Source organism: Aspergillus steynii, assembly GCF_002849105.1.
Source record: "Aspergillus steynii IBT 23096 chromosome Unknown P170scaffold_2, whole genome shotgun sequence".
Lineage (NCBI taxonomy): Eukaryota > Fungi > Ascomycota > Eurotiomycetes > Eurotiales > Aspergillaceae > Aspergillus > Aspergillus steynii.
In genome coordinates this window covers 4,822,918-4,839,954 of record NW_020194399.1, presented here as the reverse complement: position 1 = coordinate 4,839,954, position 17,037 = coordinate 4,822,918, and the positions used below count along the sequence as shown (strand labels likewise).

At 51.9% G+C, this 17,037-nt stretch overlaps 5 protein-coding genes across 5 annotated transcripts; 3 read left to right on the top strand and 2 right to left on the bottom strand.

Annotated features, from left to right (window-relative positions):
• The first annotated feature begins 36 nt into the window (after positions 1-36).
• P170DRAFT_379491 (asparagine--tRNA ligase SLM5) lies at positions 37-1,950 on the top strand. Its single transcript, XM_024845487.1, has 3 exons — positions 37-379; positions 451-571; positions 642-1,950. The coding sequence occupies exons 1-3, from the start codon at positions 114-116 to the stop codon at positions 1,881-1,883; spliced, it is 1,629 nt and encodes a 542-aa protein (XP_024708388.1). The 5' UTR covers positions 37-113; the 3' UTR covers positions 1,884-1,950.
• Positions 1,951-2,168: 218 nt separating this feature from the next.
• P170DRAFT_454261 (transferase family protein) lies at positions 2,169-5,133 on the bottom strand (the record flags this gene model as incomplete). Its single annotated transcript, XM_024851414.1, has 2 exons — positions 2,169-2,538; positions 3,499-5,133. 2 exons carry the CDS (start codon positions 5,131-5,133, stop codon positions 2,497-2,499), a joined length of 1,677 nt encoding a protein of 558 aa, XP_024708387.1. The 3' UTR covers positions 2,169-2,496.
• A 931-nt stretch (positions 5,134-6,064) lies between these two features.
• P170DRAFT_434803 (uncharacterized protein) lies at positions 6,065-6,780 on the top strand. The gene is made up of 2 exons (XM_024848803.1): positions 6,065-6,120; positions 6,178-6,780. Exon 2 carries the CDS (start codon positions 6,489-6,491, stop codon positions 6,714-6,716), a length of 228 nt encoding a protein of 75 aa, XP_024708386.1. The 5' UTR covers positions 6,065-6,120; positions 6,178-6,488; the 3' UTR covers positions 6,717-6,780.
• A 2,604-nt stretch (positions 6,781-9,384) lies between these two features.
• P170DRAFT_123092 (uncharacterized protein) lies at positions 9,385-9,949 on the bottom strand. Its single transcript, XM_024842367.1, has one exon. It carries the CDS (start codon positions 9,870-9,872, stop codon positions 9,522-9,524), a length of 351 nt encoding a protein of 116 aa, XP_024708385.1. The 5' UTR covers positions 9,873-9,949; the 3' UTR covers positions 9,385-9,521.
• Positions 9,950-15,401: 5,452 nt separating this feature from the next.
• Positions 15,402-16,778, top strand: P170DRAFT_349309 (camp independent regulatory protein; the record flags this gene model as incomplete). Its single annotated transcript, XM_024843730.1, has 1 exon — positions 15,402-16,778. The coding sequence occupies one exon, from the start codon at positions 15,402-15,404 to the stop codon at positions 16,776-16,778; it is 1,377 nt and encodes a 458-aa protein (XP_024708384.1).
• Between the last annotated feature and the right edge of the window lie 259 nt (positions 16,779-17,037).

Sequence of the window (17,037 nt, the reverse complement as noted above, 5' to 3'; positions counted from 1 at the left end):
AGCGGCCCGCGCGTCATCTTGGAATTCGACCTTCACGGACCCGCGATCCCAGAACCACAATTCACCTCCAGCACCACCCAAGAGCTCGGTGCCGCTCTTCTTTGTCAAAAGAGATGCAGACATGGCGAAGGGCCTTTGCAACGTCTGCTACCAGACTTAACCGCCAGCCTCTGGGTAGTGCGGGACCCTCGCTTCTACGATGCGCGCAGGTGCTTCAGAAGGGCAGCAATGGATCCTCCAGCCTTGAGGACCAGGAGATCAAATTGAACGGTTTTGTCCGCTCCGTTCGCAAGCAGAAACGCTTTGCTTTTGCGCAAATATCCGACGGATCGACCGTCGAACCCGTGCAGGCGTTCTTGAAACCAGCCCAGGCGGCCGAGTACGTCGAGTCACCTTCCAACCCATACCAATTCGACGTCTCCGAGGCCTAATGGATGAGATTTTCCTTAGTTTGACTACAGGGACCACTGTCGAGATATCGGGGATTTGGAAAGCCTGCCCGCCTGGCAAGGAACAGAGTCATGAGCTGCAAACCACGGCCGTGAATGTCGTCGGCGAGGCAGACCCCGAGGTAACACCGCCCATTTTACTACAGCGCGTCTTCAAAAGGTACACGCCGCTAACGATAACTGATACATCAGACATATCCGATTCAGAAGAAATACCATAGCCCCGAGTTCCTTCGTCAGGTCCCTCACCTCCGTCTCCGAACCCCGTTCAATTCCCTCCTGTCGCGTTTCCGCTCCGAATGCCTCTTCCATCTCGGAAATACCTTTCGCGACGCCCCGAATGGCGGTTTTGTCCAGGTTCACCCGCCGTTGATCACCTCATCTGACTGCGAAGGTGCCGGAGAGACCTTCACGGTCGTGCCGCGAGAGGCAACGACGACGCAATCCGACGGCGAGCATTTCTTTCGGGCCCCGAAATACCTTACAGTGTCGTCGCAGCTGCATCTGGAGTCCTACGCGGCGGAGTTAGGCAACGTCTGGACCATGTCGCCCATGTTCCGGGCGGAGAAGAGCGACACGCCGCGCCACCTCAGCGAGTTCTACATGCTGGAGGCGGAGATGAACTTCATGTCGGACCTTGGCTCGCTGACCGATTCCGTGGAGCACATCCTGCGCGACCTGACGCGGCGGTTGTACGACAGCCCCGTGGGCCAGGAGATCCTCTCGGCGAAGCGATCCGGCGAGCCTAGCCAGGAGAAGACGGACGAATCCAGCCCGGACCTCCGACAGCGATGGCAGGATATGATGGACGGGCCCAAATGGGCCCGGATAACCTACACGCAGGCGATTGAGCAACTCCAAAACGCCGTCGCTCAGGGAACCGCCTCCTTCGAGCACGCTCCCACCTGGACCGACGGCCTCCAGCTCGAGCACGAGAAGTTTATCGTCGACGAGATCCACGGCGGCCGTCCCGTCTTCGTCACCGACTACCCCAAGGCCGTGAAGCCCTTCTACATGGCCCCGTCGGACCCCCACGCCCAGAACAACACCCCCGACGAAACCGTCGCCTGCTTCGATCTCCTCCTCCCGGAGGTCAGCGAGGTTGCCGGCGGCTCTCTCCGCGAGCATCGCCTCCCCAACCTCATCCAGAACATGCGCCAGCACGGGCTCATCAAGACCAGTGCCCCGGAGCAACCGGCGGCGGAAGCGGCCGGCAGCGACAAGGCGCCAGCCGACAAGCCACTCTACCCGTACCTTCAGCCCGGCGAGGACCTCGCCCATCTAGAATGGTACGCCGACCTGCGACGGTGGGGCACGGCGCCTCACGGCGGCTTCGGAATGGGGTTTGATCGCTTCCTGAGCTATTTGGCTGGCGTCTCGAGTGTTCGGGATGTGGTGGCGTTTCCGCGATATTTCGGACGCGCGGACTGTTAGAAAATGTACAGATAGATGTATTATATTGATATGGGAGTGTATTTTAGACCATTTATTTCCTTCAGCCAGGCATTTATGAGTCCTTGTAAAATCTATATATTTTCGATCTCAATCGGTATATACCAGCACCAACACCAGCACCAACACGAACTACACGCAAAAAGAACAATACTATCTAGTTAGACTTCTAGCTCCTTGCTCCTAACACTAGTAAACAGACCCCTCTCCAAACCAACCCCTACAATAGAACCCAACCATCACAATGAAATCACTCCCCTCCCCTCACCACACCCAAATCCCGATCTATACAACTAGAATACTAAACCCAAGGAACCCACCCCATCAAACCAGCGACGAAAATAAGCTTACCACCTCAAACAACGAAGTCACGACACCCTCGACAGGCAGGACAACCGGCACGGAGCGCTTGTCCGGATGGCACCCAGTCAGTCAGTCAGGCGCGGGCAAGCTCAGACTCTCGATCAGTATAGTTAAGCCAAGGCACCGTCGGCAAGTATATTCGGGGATCGGATCGGGGTTTGGATAGCCTTTGGCTTTGGGTCTGGATTTGCTTCGGTCGACGCCCGGTGTGGCTGGGACTGTGTTTGGGTCATCACAAGCTTGACCGGGGGGCTTCGTTCGGGGTTTGCTCTGGCTATGACATATTTCTTCCTCGGCTTGGGCTAGCTAGCTAGATGAGTTAAGGTAGGTAGGTAGGTAGGTTAGGTAGCTCATGAAAAGCCGGACCTGACCCTGACGCTGGCCCTGGCTCTGGGCCTGCAGGCGTGGACGTGGCTCGGGATAAGATATTTGGTGGGATTTGAGAGCGGACCTTGGTTGTGAGCCCGTTCTGCCCTGCCCTATTGGGGATATTCAGCTTGTTTGCAGGGGTGGTTTTTCTGGGTGATGGTGCGGATTGGACAGGGGTGATATACGAGGGAGGTGTGTTGGATGTTGGGTTCGAGGCGTAGATGGCTGCGCTGGTGGTGTGCGATGGAATGGTAGGTTATGATCTGACGAGGAGTTAGTTTTGACGTGAGTGTGTAGGACTGTGCCACGATGGGATGCATGATATGTACTTGCTTGTGCTTGTGGTTTGTGTTTACTGGGGTAGGGAGGGAGGGAAGGTTATAAGGTGTGTAGATTAGGATTATGGTCTAGACGGAGGATAGATGGAATAGGAAATCACCTTCCCTTACTGAACCCAACTTTATCTGACATCGACGAGTAGAGCCGAGCGATGACGAAGGGTTCATTTCAGAAACAGAGTTCCCGGGGTCTGGGGATTTCCCATGGATTAGGTGCTGTACCTTGGGAGGCAGGTAATGGCTTTTACTAGTGTATGAGTTTATGCTAATTCGAGGGTGGACCGAGGGACGGTGGTGACCGGGTGGTAATTCGGAGTGATGGAAGTAATGATTCAGGATTAAACGTTAATAAAAGAAAAGAGCTCCACGTGGCAGTGGCTGTTAACGCGAAGGCTAAAATGACTGGAGGCCAAGGTTGGAGACACTTGGCGTGTCTTGGGTTGAAGAGGAATAGGCAGAAGTGTTCTTTTATGCTTTCGTTCATACATGTCATTCATCCATCGGCTCGTTTAGGCCACTGTTGGGACCAACAGCTGTGGATCTCCAAGAAACCTATCCATATCCTCGGTGCGTAGGCCAATGACCACATCCACTCCACTCGCAGTCCAAGACCGACTCTTGGATGACGCCCCGCGCGCAGAGGGAGGCGCCTCTTTGATCAGAGCGAGCCCGTCCATGGCGGAAAGTATCCCGTCGGCGTAGCGGACTCCGCCTCCCAGGCCAAGATCAATCTCGTAGAGTCCGGCGCGCGCCCAGGGCGTGACCATGAAATGGCGTCGGCCCAGGAATCCTTGCCAGATGCGCTGTGGGGATTTCTCATATGCCAGGCTGTGCAGGTGCGCCGCCACCGCGTCGGGGCGGCTCACCTGACCGATGGTTTCGCGAATGCGCTGGGCGATGCGCCGCAGCGAGCCTGGTTCGCTCGTACTGGCCGTCGCCTCGTGTCCCGTCATCTCGATGTTCATCATGCCGGTGGGGGATCCTATGAAATGTTCGCCGAGTTGGAGAACGGGCCGCTGCCCATACGTGAGATCGCAGTGGACTGGCCCGGGATCTTGGTCCAACTGCCGGGCGCGATTGACGCAGGACCAGATATGCGCCAGGACCGCGTCGTGCCGGCTGATTCTCCCGGCTGATGTTGCGGAGGTGTCAGGTGTTTCTGCATTGGCTTCCTGCCAAAGAACCTCCACTTGGTCGGAGGTCAGATGCACTTCGTAGACCGAGGCGGGCTCTTGGAGGTTCCATTCGAACCATGGGATCGGCTTGCCCGCAGGAGTCAAATCCTCGTTCTGAAATGCCTCCGGGATGCGTGGACGTTGGTCGCAGTTGGGCGTTTGTGTCCACCAGTCGTATCGGTGAAATGGCAAGCTATGCGCCTGTTGGATGATGGCCTGATCGGCAGTCGGGGCGTTGATATCCCCGGCTGCCGAAGAGTCCAGCATGTCGGGTTGAAAGTGCGGCTGCAACGAGGGCAGTTCCGAACCCGAAAACAGGGACCGGCTGACACTCGCCAGATCCTTAACGAAATGCATCAAGGAGTGCGCATCGGCCAGCGGATGCGCGCTCTTGACAGAAAGAACAAACCCGCCGCATGCCAGCGTGGTCAGCTGGACGGCCATCGCCGGCGGCAGAACACCGGCCTCATCGGCAACGATAGGCTTCTGTAATTTCTGGAGCGGCGTTTGAGAGACGAACTCTGCGAGGGGAGCCTTCGAGCGATCCCACAAAGGCTGAGAGGTGGTTCGAGAGGCGGGGCAGAGCGTTTCCAGAGTAGCGTCGCTGCTTGCGACGACAAAGTCAATGCCGGGATCCCGAGGCGTCCCATACGACACATGCACTCGGCCAAATCGTCGAGCATGTGGCGGCAGTTGCTCGTCTTCCGATGATGCCGTGCTGGTGACGGTGTTGACAATCCTCAAGAGGCCAGCCCATTGCGGATATGCGTCTAGCGTGATTCGCAGCGACTGGCGCAAATGTTCGGAGAGGTTGAATTGATCGGACTGACTTTGCCCGGGGTAGTCGAAGAGCCAGACGGCGCAGGCATCCAGGAAGTCCACCGACGTTGCATCCAGCAAAGACAGAGGCGTGAGTCGCTCGGTGGCGAGCTTCCTTTGCGGCAGCAGCCTTTCCGACTGGGTGATCGTCGTCCGGAACAATGCCATTGTCGACGTTCTGATTGCGACAGGAGTGACAACTTTCGTTCAAGACATAATGCCTCTCTACTTGCCTCGCTCCTTTTTATCTTGACTGGCATGATGCCTTGCGTAGCATGAGATTGCGCTATCATCGTTTTCTGCGGCGGTTGGCCACTCTACAATGTCACGATGAGCCACGATGAACCACGATGAACCACGATGAACCACGATGAACCACGATGAACCACGATGAACCACGATGAACCACGATGAACCACGATGAACCACGATGAACCACGATGAACCACGATGAACCACGATGAACCACGATGAACCACGATGAACCACGATGAACCACGATGAACCACGGTGAGCCACTATGAATCATTGCCACTTGGCGCTGGCTAGCGCAGCCAAGTCAAGTTGAGCCACGAAGGATTGGTCGCAGGATGAAGGCATGCGAAGGATCGCCATTGCAGATAAGAGATGATGGTCGCCACCCCAACTGATAGGCACCGCATGTTTCTCACGGGGACCTGCGATGGCGTCAGAAATGCAAAGGCAGTCATCATGCGGAAGACGACCGAAGCACCCGTGAGACATTCGGCAGAATCTCCATGCTTCTTTTCTTCTTGTTCCAGCAATTCCTTGATTCCCATTCCTTATTCCTTCATGTCGGTCGGCCTTCTCCAGGGGCCAAAAAGTCTCGCCCCATCTCGAAAGAACGCCTAGCCACAATGCAACTCTGGAGCTCGGCTGCGTCTGCGAGGGCAAAACACGAAAATAATAATAATAAAACCAAAAAAGTGGACAAGAAGAATTCTATTACGAGTTACACCATCGACGGAGTACTCCGTCCATTGCACAGTATAGGCAGGTGCAGAACTTGGAGAGGTGGTACCTGGTGGATCCCCCCGAATATACTCCAGGACTCCTACGGACTTTGGAGGTCTGATGGCTGCCTTCGATAAGCGTTTCTGGAACGTCGCCTGCTCGCTCGAGTCCCATGGAAAGGTTCGCGATAGTGTCCGGAGCAGCGAGGATGATTGGATCCCCGGCTGACGGCGGAAGGTTGCGCCCATGGCCATGCGACGAGCCATCGCTGGCCAGAAGTGGGAAGGCTGGAAAAGCAGGAACACAAGACCCGACCATTCGCACCCGGTCCAACTCTGACTGGCTCCATCGGATACTTTAATCCCTCCAAGCTGCGGTCTGGGCGGAGCCTCGCTACGACGACTTGCCCCAATTGGGGGGAGACGAGGGCGCCGCGATCCACTTCGTTTGGGACGGTCGGAAAAGCGAGATGTCCGACTTTTTTGTCTTACTCCATTTTCATTTGCCATCATCCGGACGGGGGTTCGTGACTGGCCGACACAGGCGACATGGGCTTACGCCTGATGGAGTTGCGTTGCGATCGGACGCTGAAAGGAGGCATGTCCACGATGCTCGAGCATTTCGCCCCGACCACGAGTCTCGTCTCTGGACCGACCAAAGGGACTGCGGGGGAAAGATGCCAAGTTGCCAACCTTACTGGCGTTAAGCATATTCTCTCGGCCTTTTCCCGGCGTTGGTTGGCAGTGACACTGCCCAGCGTTGGCCCAAGGGATTAGCTCGTATTAGCAGTTGCTCGTGTCGGGACGGAGCGCTCGGCGGGCGTCCAGAACTGGAATTAGAGGAATTAGAGGAATTAGAGGAATTAGAGGAATTAGAGGAATTAGAGGAATTAGAGGAATTAGAGGAATTAGAGGAATTAGAGGAATTAGAGGAATTAGAGGAATTAGAGGAATTAGAGGAATTAGAGGAATTAGAGGAATTAGAGGAATTAGAGGAATTAGAGGAATTAGAGGAATTAGAGGAATTAGAGGAATTAGAGGAATTAGAGGAATTAGAGGAATTAGAGGAATTAGAGGAATTAGAGGAATTAGAGGAATTAGAGGAATTAGAGGAATTAGAGGAATTAGAGGAATTAGAGGAATTAGAGGAATTAGAGGAATTAGAGGAATTAGAGGAATTAGAGGAATTAGAGGAATTAGAGGAATTAGAGGAATTAGAGGAATTAGAGGAATTAGAGGAATTAGAGGAATTAGAGGAATTAGAGGAATTAGAGGAATTAGAGGAATTAGAGGAATTAGAGGAATTAGAGGAATTAGAGGAATTAGAGGAATTAGAGGAATTAGAGGAATTAGAGGAATTAGAGGAATTAGAGGAATTAGAGGAATTAGAGGAATTAGAGGAATTAGAGGAATTAGAGGAATTAGAGGAATTAGAGGAATTAGAGGAATTAGAGGAATTAGAGGAATTAGAGGAATTAGAGGAATTAGAGGAATTAGAGGAATTAGAGGAATTAGAGGAATTACACGAATTACAGGAATTCAAGGGAATTAAAGAACACCTGGTCGTTCGCTCGCTTTTACCTAATCGGCCCGTCAGATCCGTGGAACGTATCAGCCTGTTGATGGATTTCAGATTTCCATTATGGATTCGGTCCTCGGGGGTAACAGGCTTCTTCCTTTTGACTCCTCCGCAGCACTCCGTACTAATATTTCTGTCTGGCCTACTCCGTACTCTAGATGAGACGATACCTACCATGTAATGTACTCCGTCTCGATGTGCATCCGACCAGCGGAGCCTCGGAAATACAGAAACCAGGAGGCAAGACTGGACCACTTGGGCTAAGCCTTGGCTATCGGCTTGTCGAGGGTCCAGTCGGAAAACTCGTGTCACCTCGTCTGTTCGGGCTGGCGACTGGTCGGTGGGGATTCACTTGGCTCTGCAGCGCTTTGACGCTTGGCTTGGATCAGGGATACGCATCCTTGGGGTGGTTAGTTGTTACCTTGTTACTGGTGAGTGACTAACTGGTGGCATTTCCGCCACGATGAATGGTTCTCTCGCATGGGCTGCACCTTTTCCCTCTAGGTCGGTTTTATTTGATTTTATTTTATTCATTTTAATTTTAATTTTACGGGGAGCATTCCATAAAAGCACAAACTAAAAAACTACCTCGGACTTCAACTGCAACTATCGGACTAGTATGTATGTATGTACTACGCCGTAACTAGGACTATGTTTACAGTCAGTCAGTCAGCTGGATAAGCCCACCCCTCCCCCCTCCTTCTGCGTACCTTAACCTAAACGACCGGACTATGATCGATCATTATGCAATGGACGGTTGATCCTGTCCAGCATTGCCTCCGTTGGGTAGTTGATCTGCGGGCGACAAGGGAACCTCACGGCGGCCGGGTGGATATCCCACCATATTTAGGGGAGTATCGCCGAGGGGTAAGGAGTGTCGGTACGAGAGTCGCTCGGACTAGTTGTGCGTGCAATCCACTATTCTTTTATATGGACAGTAGTACAGGCCACTTAGGGGTATTGCTACGTACTGCGTAGTATCGTTAATCATTAATCATAATCCTGATTCTTGCACTCCGTACGCCGGGGTTATTGATAGCTTGGGAAATAGTACGGAGTTAGTAGGCGGATGTGGTAACCAGCGCTCGGAAATAACCAGGATTGACCTGACTATTTTAGTTTCACGATGGAATAAAATAAAACCGTCAACAAAGGACTGGGGAAATAGAAATAAAATAAAATAAATAATAGCAAATTTCTTATAAGAAAAAAAAAATGGAATGCAAAAATACCTCCATTCCGCGCATTCCTCTCGCCTCTAAATTCGACCTTGCCTTACCTTAACCCAATTATGCTAGTGGAGATAGACCGTGCAACGTTTCACAGAAGGGCTCCCCCTTGGCAACCTTGATTCCAATCAAGGGTTGCATCGGCATGCAACCCATACCAAGCAGATCGTCTGGAAGGGACCGAACATACCATGCTGTGTCTGAGATTGCATCACCGAACCCCTCGTGCGACCTGACCTGATGGGAATGGGAAGCAAGGAGAGGTGGTTTTAGTAGGGGGGTGAGGGGGATGATGGAATACCGCAGAAAAGAAAAGCCAGAACCTGGATTTCCAAGAATCCGATATGTCATTTGGGGAGGGTGTTCATCTCCTGGCGATACGGAGGTAGGAGGGCTCCGGGTGGAATGTGATCTGGAGTACTCCTCCGTCATGTGTATGGCGACCACAAACCTGGCCATGGATTTGATCTGATTTGATATCGCTAGTTACTGCGCACATACATACGATGCACTCCTACCGCGACATCGCGCATGTAGACTCTTAATAGCGTCGGGTTCGGGGATTTTGGCGTCTGAGTCATGAATGGGCGTGTTATTGGCTGGCGGAGATTAGGAATCGCTTCCAGTGCCACCAGTCAGTCATACAGGTAACATGGGACATTATATTAAGCTGGATTATCGTATATTATCAGACGCTGCTATTAGGGGAAAGAGACGCGACGGCACCGCGAATAGAAAATAGACGTTTCCCCTCGTTAAAAATTAAAACCATACCTAGGGACAAAGAAAAAAAAAAGAAAAATCACCGTTGGTCAGGATCCAGTCACCATACCACAAACCAAAGCTTGACCCCCGAGATGGCTGGGAGAGTTCTGCAGGGATGACTCTACCATGGGACAAACATCTAATCGACGATCCACAATCCACGATGGAGGGGAAGGGGGGGATCATAAACTGTAAAACATGATAAAATAAAAAAGGAAACGAAAAAAAAAGAAAAGAAACTTTCCCCCCGAACCAAGATTCGCTCGATACATCAATCGTATACTCTAGAAAGGGTCTCAAAAACAAGACCGCCCTCGGGCTTTGCAGTCGTACAGACAATCTAGTGGATTGTGATATCATTCGAAGGGGGTACCTTGCTTGACATCATGTCCTACGCTTCCGATTTATATCTGAGTTGTCAGCCCCCCCTTCTGCAGGTGAGATATGCACAGAGGCCGCCATATCCGCCGGATGAATGGGCGGACCAAAAAAACTCAAGGTCTGGGAAGTCATCATTGCAGGAACTCTGTAACTATATTCAATATCCATACATAGAATCTTCCCCCTCGCACGCAACCAGCATGGACGCTGCGGAACCGGAGTACAGCACGGAGTCGGCTGGTCCGGACAAGGCGCACTGGCTAGCACCTGTCAGGTTGACGATTAATCTTGATTTTTTGGGGGCGAAGCTATCTGATTTGAGGAGATCCGAGATGCATAGGGTAGGTAGTCCGGAGTCTGGGGGTTGCTCTGTGCCCTCCGGAGTCGAAGACAGACTTACGGTAGTTCTGGCCACCGAACGGGTAATACCTGAAGATCAACTTATTGGCAGGAATGAAAGAAGATAAAAAATACAATGAAGCCGCATATACTCCGGAAAGTAAATGCAGCGCAAATACCAGATTCTTCCCGGTTGCCTTCGCCGTAATCCATGACTCAAGCCTGAATGCGTCTCATCCGTCTGCCTGCTGTCTGAGTTTCCGAACGCCTTAAATTCTTAAATCTGAATTTTTTTTGTCCCCTTCCCAGTTCCCCCTCTCGAAGTGAGACATCAGCTGCAAACTGTCCTGTACTCCTGACTCCCCCAACCCGCCAAATTGCTTGGCCTAAACAATTTACGCATCTCCAAGTGGGCCGGCCAAGAAGCCAAGACGACCGGCCAGGATTCGACGGACTTTGTTGGCGATACGCTTATCCTGAGCGCTAGTCTAGTACGATGGTATCGGTTTTACGGCGGCTTTTCGCAGTAGCCTGGACGGCAGCGTCGGAAGGCCCATTTTCCATCGACTTAATCATTCGGAGTACGGAGTGGTTATATTCAGAATAAATTGTTCCTGGTCATGTGCAGTCCTCGCCAACAGGGCTGTGTCTTAGTTTCAAGGTACCAACGCTTGGTCGCATGCCTGTCCAGGATTTACTCCTTCAGTACTAAGTACGCAGTGAGGCATCCAAACTGACACACTTCCACCTATGTTCAGAAAGTAACCAGAATACTAATCACCACTGCGCCTCCCACAATGGACACAAAGGACCTACGAAGGCAAAAGAGAACACACAAATCAATAATCAACAAACTAGACCGACGGCCAAAGCTCAATCCTGCGACTGCGCCCGCCAACTTTATCTGCGACGCAGATCAACGTGACTGGACAATAAACTCCGGGCGATGGATTCGAGAGGGGCTGCTGATCGGACAAGGGAGGGAATGGAGGCGCTTTCTATTCTGTCCGCGACCATTCCATTACCAATCGCCAGCCCGGTGAGTTTGTGAATCGACCCATGTATTCTGGCATGCTGTGATCGATCAGTTTAACCTCGGTCGCTGGGGTATGGAAAGTGATAGTCAATAATTAATAGTAATGCTCGCCGGCCTTGCGGGGTTTGCAACGGTAACTATCATTGCCATCTCCGTATCTCCTTCTGGACAGCATCAGGATCTAGTGTGAATGGCAGAGTAAGATCCGGTAGTATGTCACGGTTTGTGCGGACTGGGTAAGACGTCGCGCGGAGACTGCCTTGTGCTTACAAGCAAGACTCAGACCCCTACTCGTAATCAACCTTGGTGCGATGTAGATTAACAGTCCCTTCCTGTAAGTAATGGGCGATAAGATTCGTCAAGCTTTCCGGGTCCTCGTCAAACCGGCCCTACGGCGGTCGTTACGGAGAATATTCAACGTACGCACATCCGTAGAATGTAGGGCGATGTTCGTATCCGGCAAGGGAGGGAGGAGAAACAGGCATGCAGGCAGGCAAGGTAAAACACAAACCCCGAAGTAAATACCTACTACTACAGAGTAAATTCGAAAACAGAGCACCCTCGACATGTTTGTATTCGCGCCTCTCTCAGGCGGGGCTCCCAATAACTCCTCGGTACGGCGTAGTTTCTACTCCATCGTCGCTGGGCCTTGGCACTGGGGCGCTTTTGGATTTTCTCCCTGATCATCCGCATCGCCATCTGTCATTGCCTAATGGAGTAGTTGGCCAGTGGGTTCAGGGCATCCCTGTTTCATGCGAAGGAATGGGGTTTCAGATTCGGAGGGTGTGGGAGGGAGGCAAATTCAAATTCCACCTCGGACCTTCCTGCTGTCGTATTACCTGTGCGTAGTCGTAAAGCGCGACAAATAAGGCTGATCGGGGGGTGGTTCTGGAATGCGACGACGCGTTGCGTATTACTCCTTGGGAGTTCCTGGGTCGGATACTACCTTACCTCGACCTTCCCTACGGAGTATGGGTGCATACTGTATACTCCCCACTACATAAACGAAGCTATAGTTCAGACAGAGTTACCGTTGGAGGGACCATTGGAGTAACTATGTCCATTGTGGAGGGAAGGTTAATGCGCAGAATTATGTATGTATAACTATGCCCCGTTTGGGCACTAGACGCTCGTACCCGTATTCTCAGCCATCCACTCGTGGTCTGAGAATACGAGACCCGTCGCCACAGTGGCTGTTCAGTTGTCACCTGCTGGGATCTGGATCTTGGTTGAGTCAGCGGAGGGATGGACTTCGGAAGGAAATTAAATTAAGATTAAGTGGTATCAGCATTTAGCATACGGAGTAGGGGAAAAGAAAAAAAAAAGAAAGAAAGAAAGAGAAAAAAAAAAGAAGAGGAACAGCTCAGAAGCACGAAAGTCAAAACTGACCGACCGACCGAATGGCTTGGTCGCCAATGGGCCAGAGTCAGACCGAGCTAAGTAGGTCCATGCAACTGACTTAGACTAGACGGCAAAACGGCAAATCAATGTCGTCAGCCTTGGCTCGAAAGGGTCACTTTCGGGCGGAACCGCTGCACAACCTGGGGCGAGTTTAACCCTATTTTATTCATAAGCGTACGACCCGTTACAGATCATTGGGTTTGGGGGGGAAAGGAGTCACCCTGAAATCTAGTGCATAATTCACCCACGATGATTCAGCAGCTCGGACTTCGGACCCGGGAAAAAATCAAGGGAACCTAAATTTTTCCTCTGGTGGTCCGAAGGCCGAGGAATCATCCAGAGAGGAAAATGGGAGAAGGAAAAAAAAAAACATTATCAGTAGGATCAAGTGGGCCCCCCTTGAGGGGCCTTGTCCTCTAAGCGAGCTTAAGGTTCCTCGTGTTGGATTAAGCTTAAGCTTCAGAAAGTCGCGCACTAATCGCTTTTTGGCTGGAATCAAGCGATCAGAGCGCCACCGGTATCTTTCTAGTGTATTACCGTAATGTGGATGGGTTTTTTGGTTTTTCTTTTTCTTTTTCTTTTTTCTTTTTCTGATTTGGTTTTCTTTTTTTTCTTTTTTTCCCTTCCATTTTTAACCTAATTCACTCACTTACTCCATACAGAGGAATTCGGATTTTATTGTTCCCACTCTGGCCAAGGCTACATTGCATTTTGCATCGACTTGCCAAGGTCCGATGGACCATTTCTTGTCCAGAACCCGGGGATTATCCCGTGCGGCGCCTGCTATGAGGGAGTGGTATGTAATGTAGCCCTGTGGTGGTAAGCACTACCCAACGATGTGGGCGGATGGAGGAATCCTTTGACCTTATTCAGAAGAAGGATACCGCCCAGCCGGGCTAAAATCATACATAATAAACTGCGCCGTAATGGAAGGCATAATCCAGAGAATCCAACATACTAATCATCGTGGGCGAGTCAGGAGAATAATCGTGACCTACCCTGTCTACCGCCACAGCCACTATCTCCATTCTTTCTCTTCTTACGGATTACACCTCCATACCCTGGCAACCCTCCATCTTCAGCATCTCAACAAGCTTAGTTTAGGATGCCCCCACCACCCAACTTACTTTCTTTTTTGGACTTGGATCGACTTGCTTCTTCGGCCAGGGATCATCCCATCCTCGGTGTCTGATACGGTGATACTGATTATTTCAGGGTGAACGGGTCAGATGTCGCCTACAAACGGATACGACCCAATCACCCCCCCAGCCCCGGAACCATGGATGAGCGACAACGAAAAAGAAAAGGTTAAATTCAAGGTTCTATCTGGTCTGATTAATTGTGCCATGCCCAGACGCCTCCAGAGCGACCAGGCGAGTTCCATTTGCCGCACAATTTCTTGGGGTTTATCCACTCGTCGGGTTCTCGGCGCCAGCGCCTTTCGTTTCGAGGCCCAAGCAGTGCGCGCGTAACGATCGTTCTCGTTCTTACGATTATAATTCCTGGTCCTCCTGGGTCATTAGAGTATATATGGTAGGAGTGATTCTGTTGAGTCCTGATTCATGTGGCCGGGTGTTTTCCACGGGCAACTGATACAGCCACAGGTATAAAAAATCCCAATGTAAGAAATAAAAAATAAGGTAATAATGAAAAAGAAAAAAGAAAATAAAAATAAAAATAAAAAGTGAAATAAAAAAAAAGGAAAAAGAAAAAGGACCAGAAGGCCAAGACAAAGTTAAATAAAAAAGAACACGCACAGCCAATCCAATCACAATGAGCCAGAATCCACCCCGACGAATAATGCTCAATAAGAATTAGATAATAATCCAGATTGGGATGGAGAAGGCAGGAAATAAAACAAAAACGACCCTGTGGGGTCCAGATTGCGTTCCCCACTCCATCTGTCTTTGCTTGATGCTTTAATTCCTCCCTTTGTCTCGTTTCTTCTCCCCATTATTATTATTTATTATTTTCGATTATTATTAGTACCTTAGTAGTATTACTATTTCGTTATTATTACTACTCCCCGGTCTACTATTTCCTGGCCTACTCCTACTCCGTACGACTTACCTACCTACAACTATCTACCTTGCCTTACCTTCTTCCTTCTTCCAACTCCCCTCGAAACGATCCATCCTTCGCCTTCACCTTCATCCCTCCCCCCTTTGGGTAACAGCTGGTAAGTTCCTTGAATTCATGCCCTGTCATGCCGCATGCAACCCCCCTTTTAGCCTGTCGTCCGCACTTCCCTGACTCGGTCCGCCTGCATTCTTCGTTTTATTCTCCTATCGGCCATCCCCACTCCCTGCTTTCCCTTCCTTGCTGCCTGGATTTCTTCACATTCCAATCCCCCTCCTTCACTCACCTGCCCTGCTTTGAAGTTCCTATGCTGGGCATGAAACATTAACGTCGCCGTAGTTCTTCAGAGCCCTCATTCCCAATCCTGAGCACTTTCTTCCGGCTCGGACTGCACTCTGCTGTCTCTTAGCCGCCTACATTTCCATTTTGGGAAATATACCACGCTTCCACCGTTGGGACTCTCAGCCTCACTGACTAAAAGCTCCCTCCCGCAACCACAAGGCACCAACGAAACAAGGTAGAGCAGGGAGAAGATTGCTTCGTCACCTTCTCCTGCTCCATTTCAATCAACATCTCTCACCTCACGAAACCGCCCCCCCTTAGCGCTCAAACCCACCATTTCTACGGGCTCTTATTCCGATCATCGCAGGTGGATGGAGACGTATCACGGTCATGTCCGCACTCCTGCGGACGCTATCATCCTCTTTGAGGCTTGTCGCATCGGCCTCCTCCCCCGTGTCCAGCGACGACTGTCCGAAAAGGAACGCCAGATGATCCGTTCCGGCTCGGTCTTTGTATGGGATGAACGAGAAGCGGGGATGCGCCGTTGGACGGACGGAAAATCCTGGAGCGCAAGTCGAGTGTCGGGCAGTTTCCTCACTTACCGCGAGATGGAGGGCAAGCGTGGAGGCACCAGCGTCTCGTCGTCAACAACCATCCCGAGAGCTGGCAAGACTCCCGAAAGCACGCGAGGCAGCGATGACGACCGGGCGGACGGGCCTGACGAGGGCCCCGATGGGTATCGGTACAAGCCCGACGGACTCATGAAGCAATCCTTTAGTATCACAACATCGACGGGACAACATCTGCACCTGATCAGCTACTACTCCAGATCGCATCCTGCCGCAGCCAACCTCCAACAACCGTCGTCGGATCCGAACTTGCGCCACGTTCGTCCGCAAAAGGGCCTGTACCCCGAATCGACGGTGAATGATCAGCAGAATCTCCCGGTCGTGACTCGCGGGCCCATGCAGGGAGCCGCCTATCCGGTACCGCCCCATCCCATGGGAGCGTATGTGCGCCCAGGAGCCACCCACCCTCAGTCCTATACTCCCACATACGCATGGCCTCCTACGCCGTTGGCTACTCCGCCCTCCGCGCCAATGCACTATCCGTCGTATCTCCCTCCAGTTCCCGCCACCAATGGCCAGGTCGCCGCCGCCTATGGTCATCACCCTCAACAAGCGCACCCGGGTCTGCCGCCGCCGCCGCCACAGCAACAACATGGGTTGCCGACACCTTACGAGCGAGCAGTACACCCGGCGGAAGCGATGCCTCCGTCCGTCCCCCACACAGGAGTGCAGCATGCCCCCATCCCTGTGATCGCTGGCCGGTCACCGCGACTGGTTACGGAGGCGCATGAGCTTCACCCGCGCAGCCCTCCGGAGTATGGGCCGAGCCCTGCTGATCTCCGACGGGCGTCGCCGCGCACCCATGCCCATTCCATCCCGCACACCAATGGCTTAGCTGCTATAGCTCGGAGTCCGCACCTGGTGGGCCAGGCTCCTCCCCCTCCTCCCCCGAGCGCAGCGGCCAAGCTCCATGAGCCGAGTCATTCCGGTACGACGGTACCCAGCATTGGATCCTTGATGAACGGTGGCCCGCCGCGTGGTTCTCTGCCATCCATCGCGCCGCCTCCCGCTGCGAACGGGCGCGCCGAAGGGCCACGAGACATTCCCAGCGACAAGATCGGGTTTGGCGGAGAAGATATGCGTGCTCTCCGACAACTCGACCGAGTGTTCACTGCATAAAGCAGATTTTCTCCACCTATGCATATTTTGCCTTGACATATCTTTTATCTTTTTTCTTTTTCACCACCACTCAACCCACTCTTTTCAATTTGAAATTGAAATTTGGCCTTTTTATTTGATTAGCTCTTCTGCATAAACGACTTAGTCCTGTCTTTCTTCGGAGGGCTCGACTTGATGGAATGTTTGCTCATGATGGATATTTGTTTGACTTTTCTGTTTATTTCTTCATTTTCTGACTTCTCAGGGATCGGCGTTGTAC

Bases quoted from the DNA above. Each gene is read 5' to 3' on its own strand.
- P170DRAFT_434803 (XM_024848803.1), top strand. From the start codon at position 6,489: ATGGGCTTACGCCTGATGGAGTTGCGTTGCGATCGGACGCTGAAAGGA.
- P170DRAFT_379491 (XM_024845487.1), top strand. From the start codon at position 114: ATGCAGACATGGCGAAGGGCCTTTGCAACGTCTGCTACCAGACTTAAC. The intron at 380-450 runs GTACGTCGAGTC...GATTTTCCTTAG, and splicing joins AAACCAGCCCAGGCGGCCGA to TTTGACTACAGGGACCACTG. The intron at 572-641 runs GTAACACCGCCC...CTGATACATCAG, and splicing joins TCGGCGAGGCAGACCCCGAG to ACATATCCGATTCAGAAGAA.
- P170DRAFT_123092 (XM_024842367.1), bottom strand. From the start codon at position 9,872: ATGATATCACAATCCACTAGATTGTCTGTACGACTGCAAAGCCCGAGG.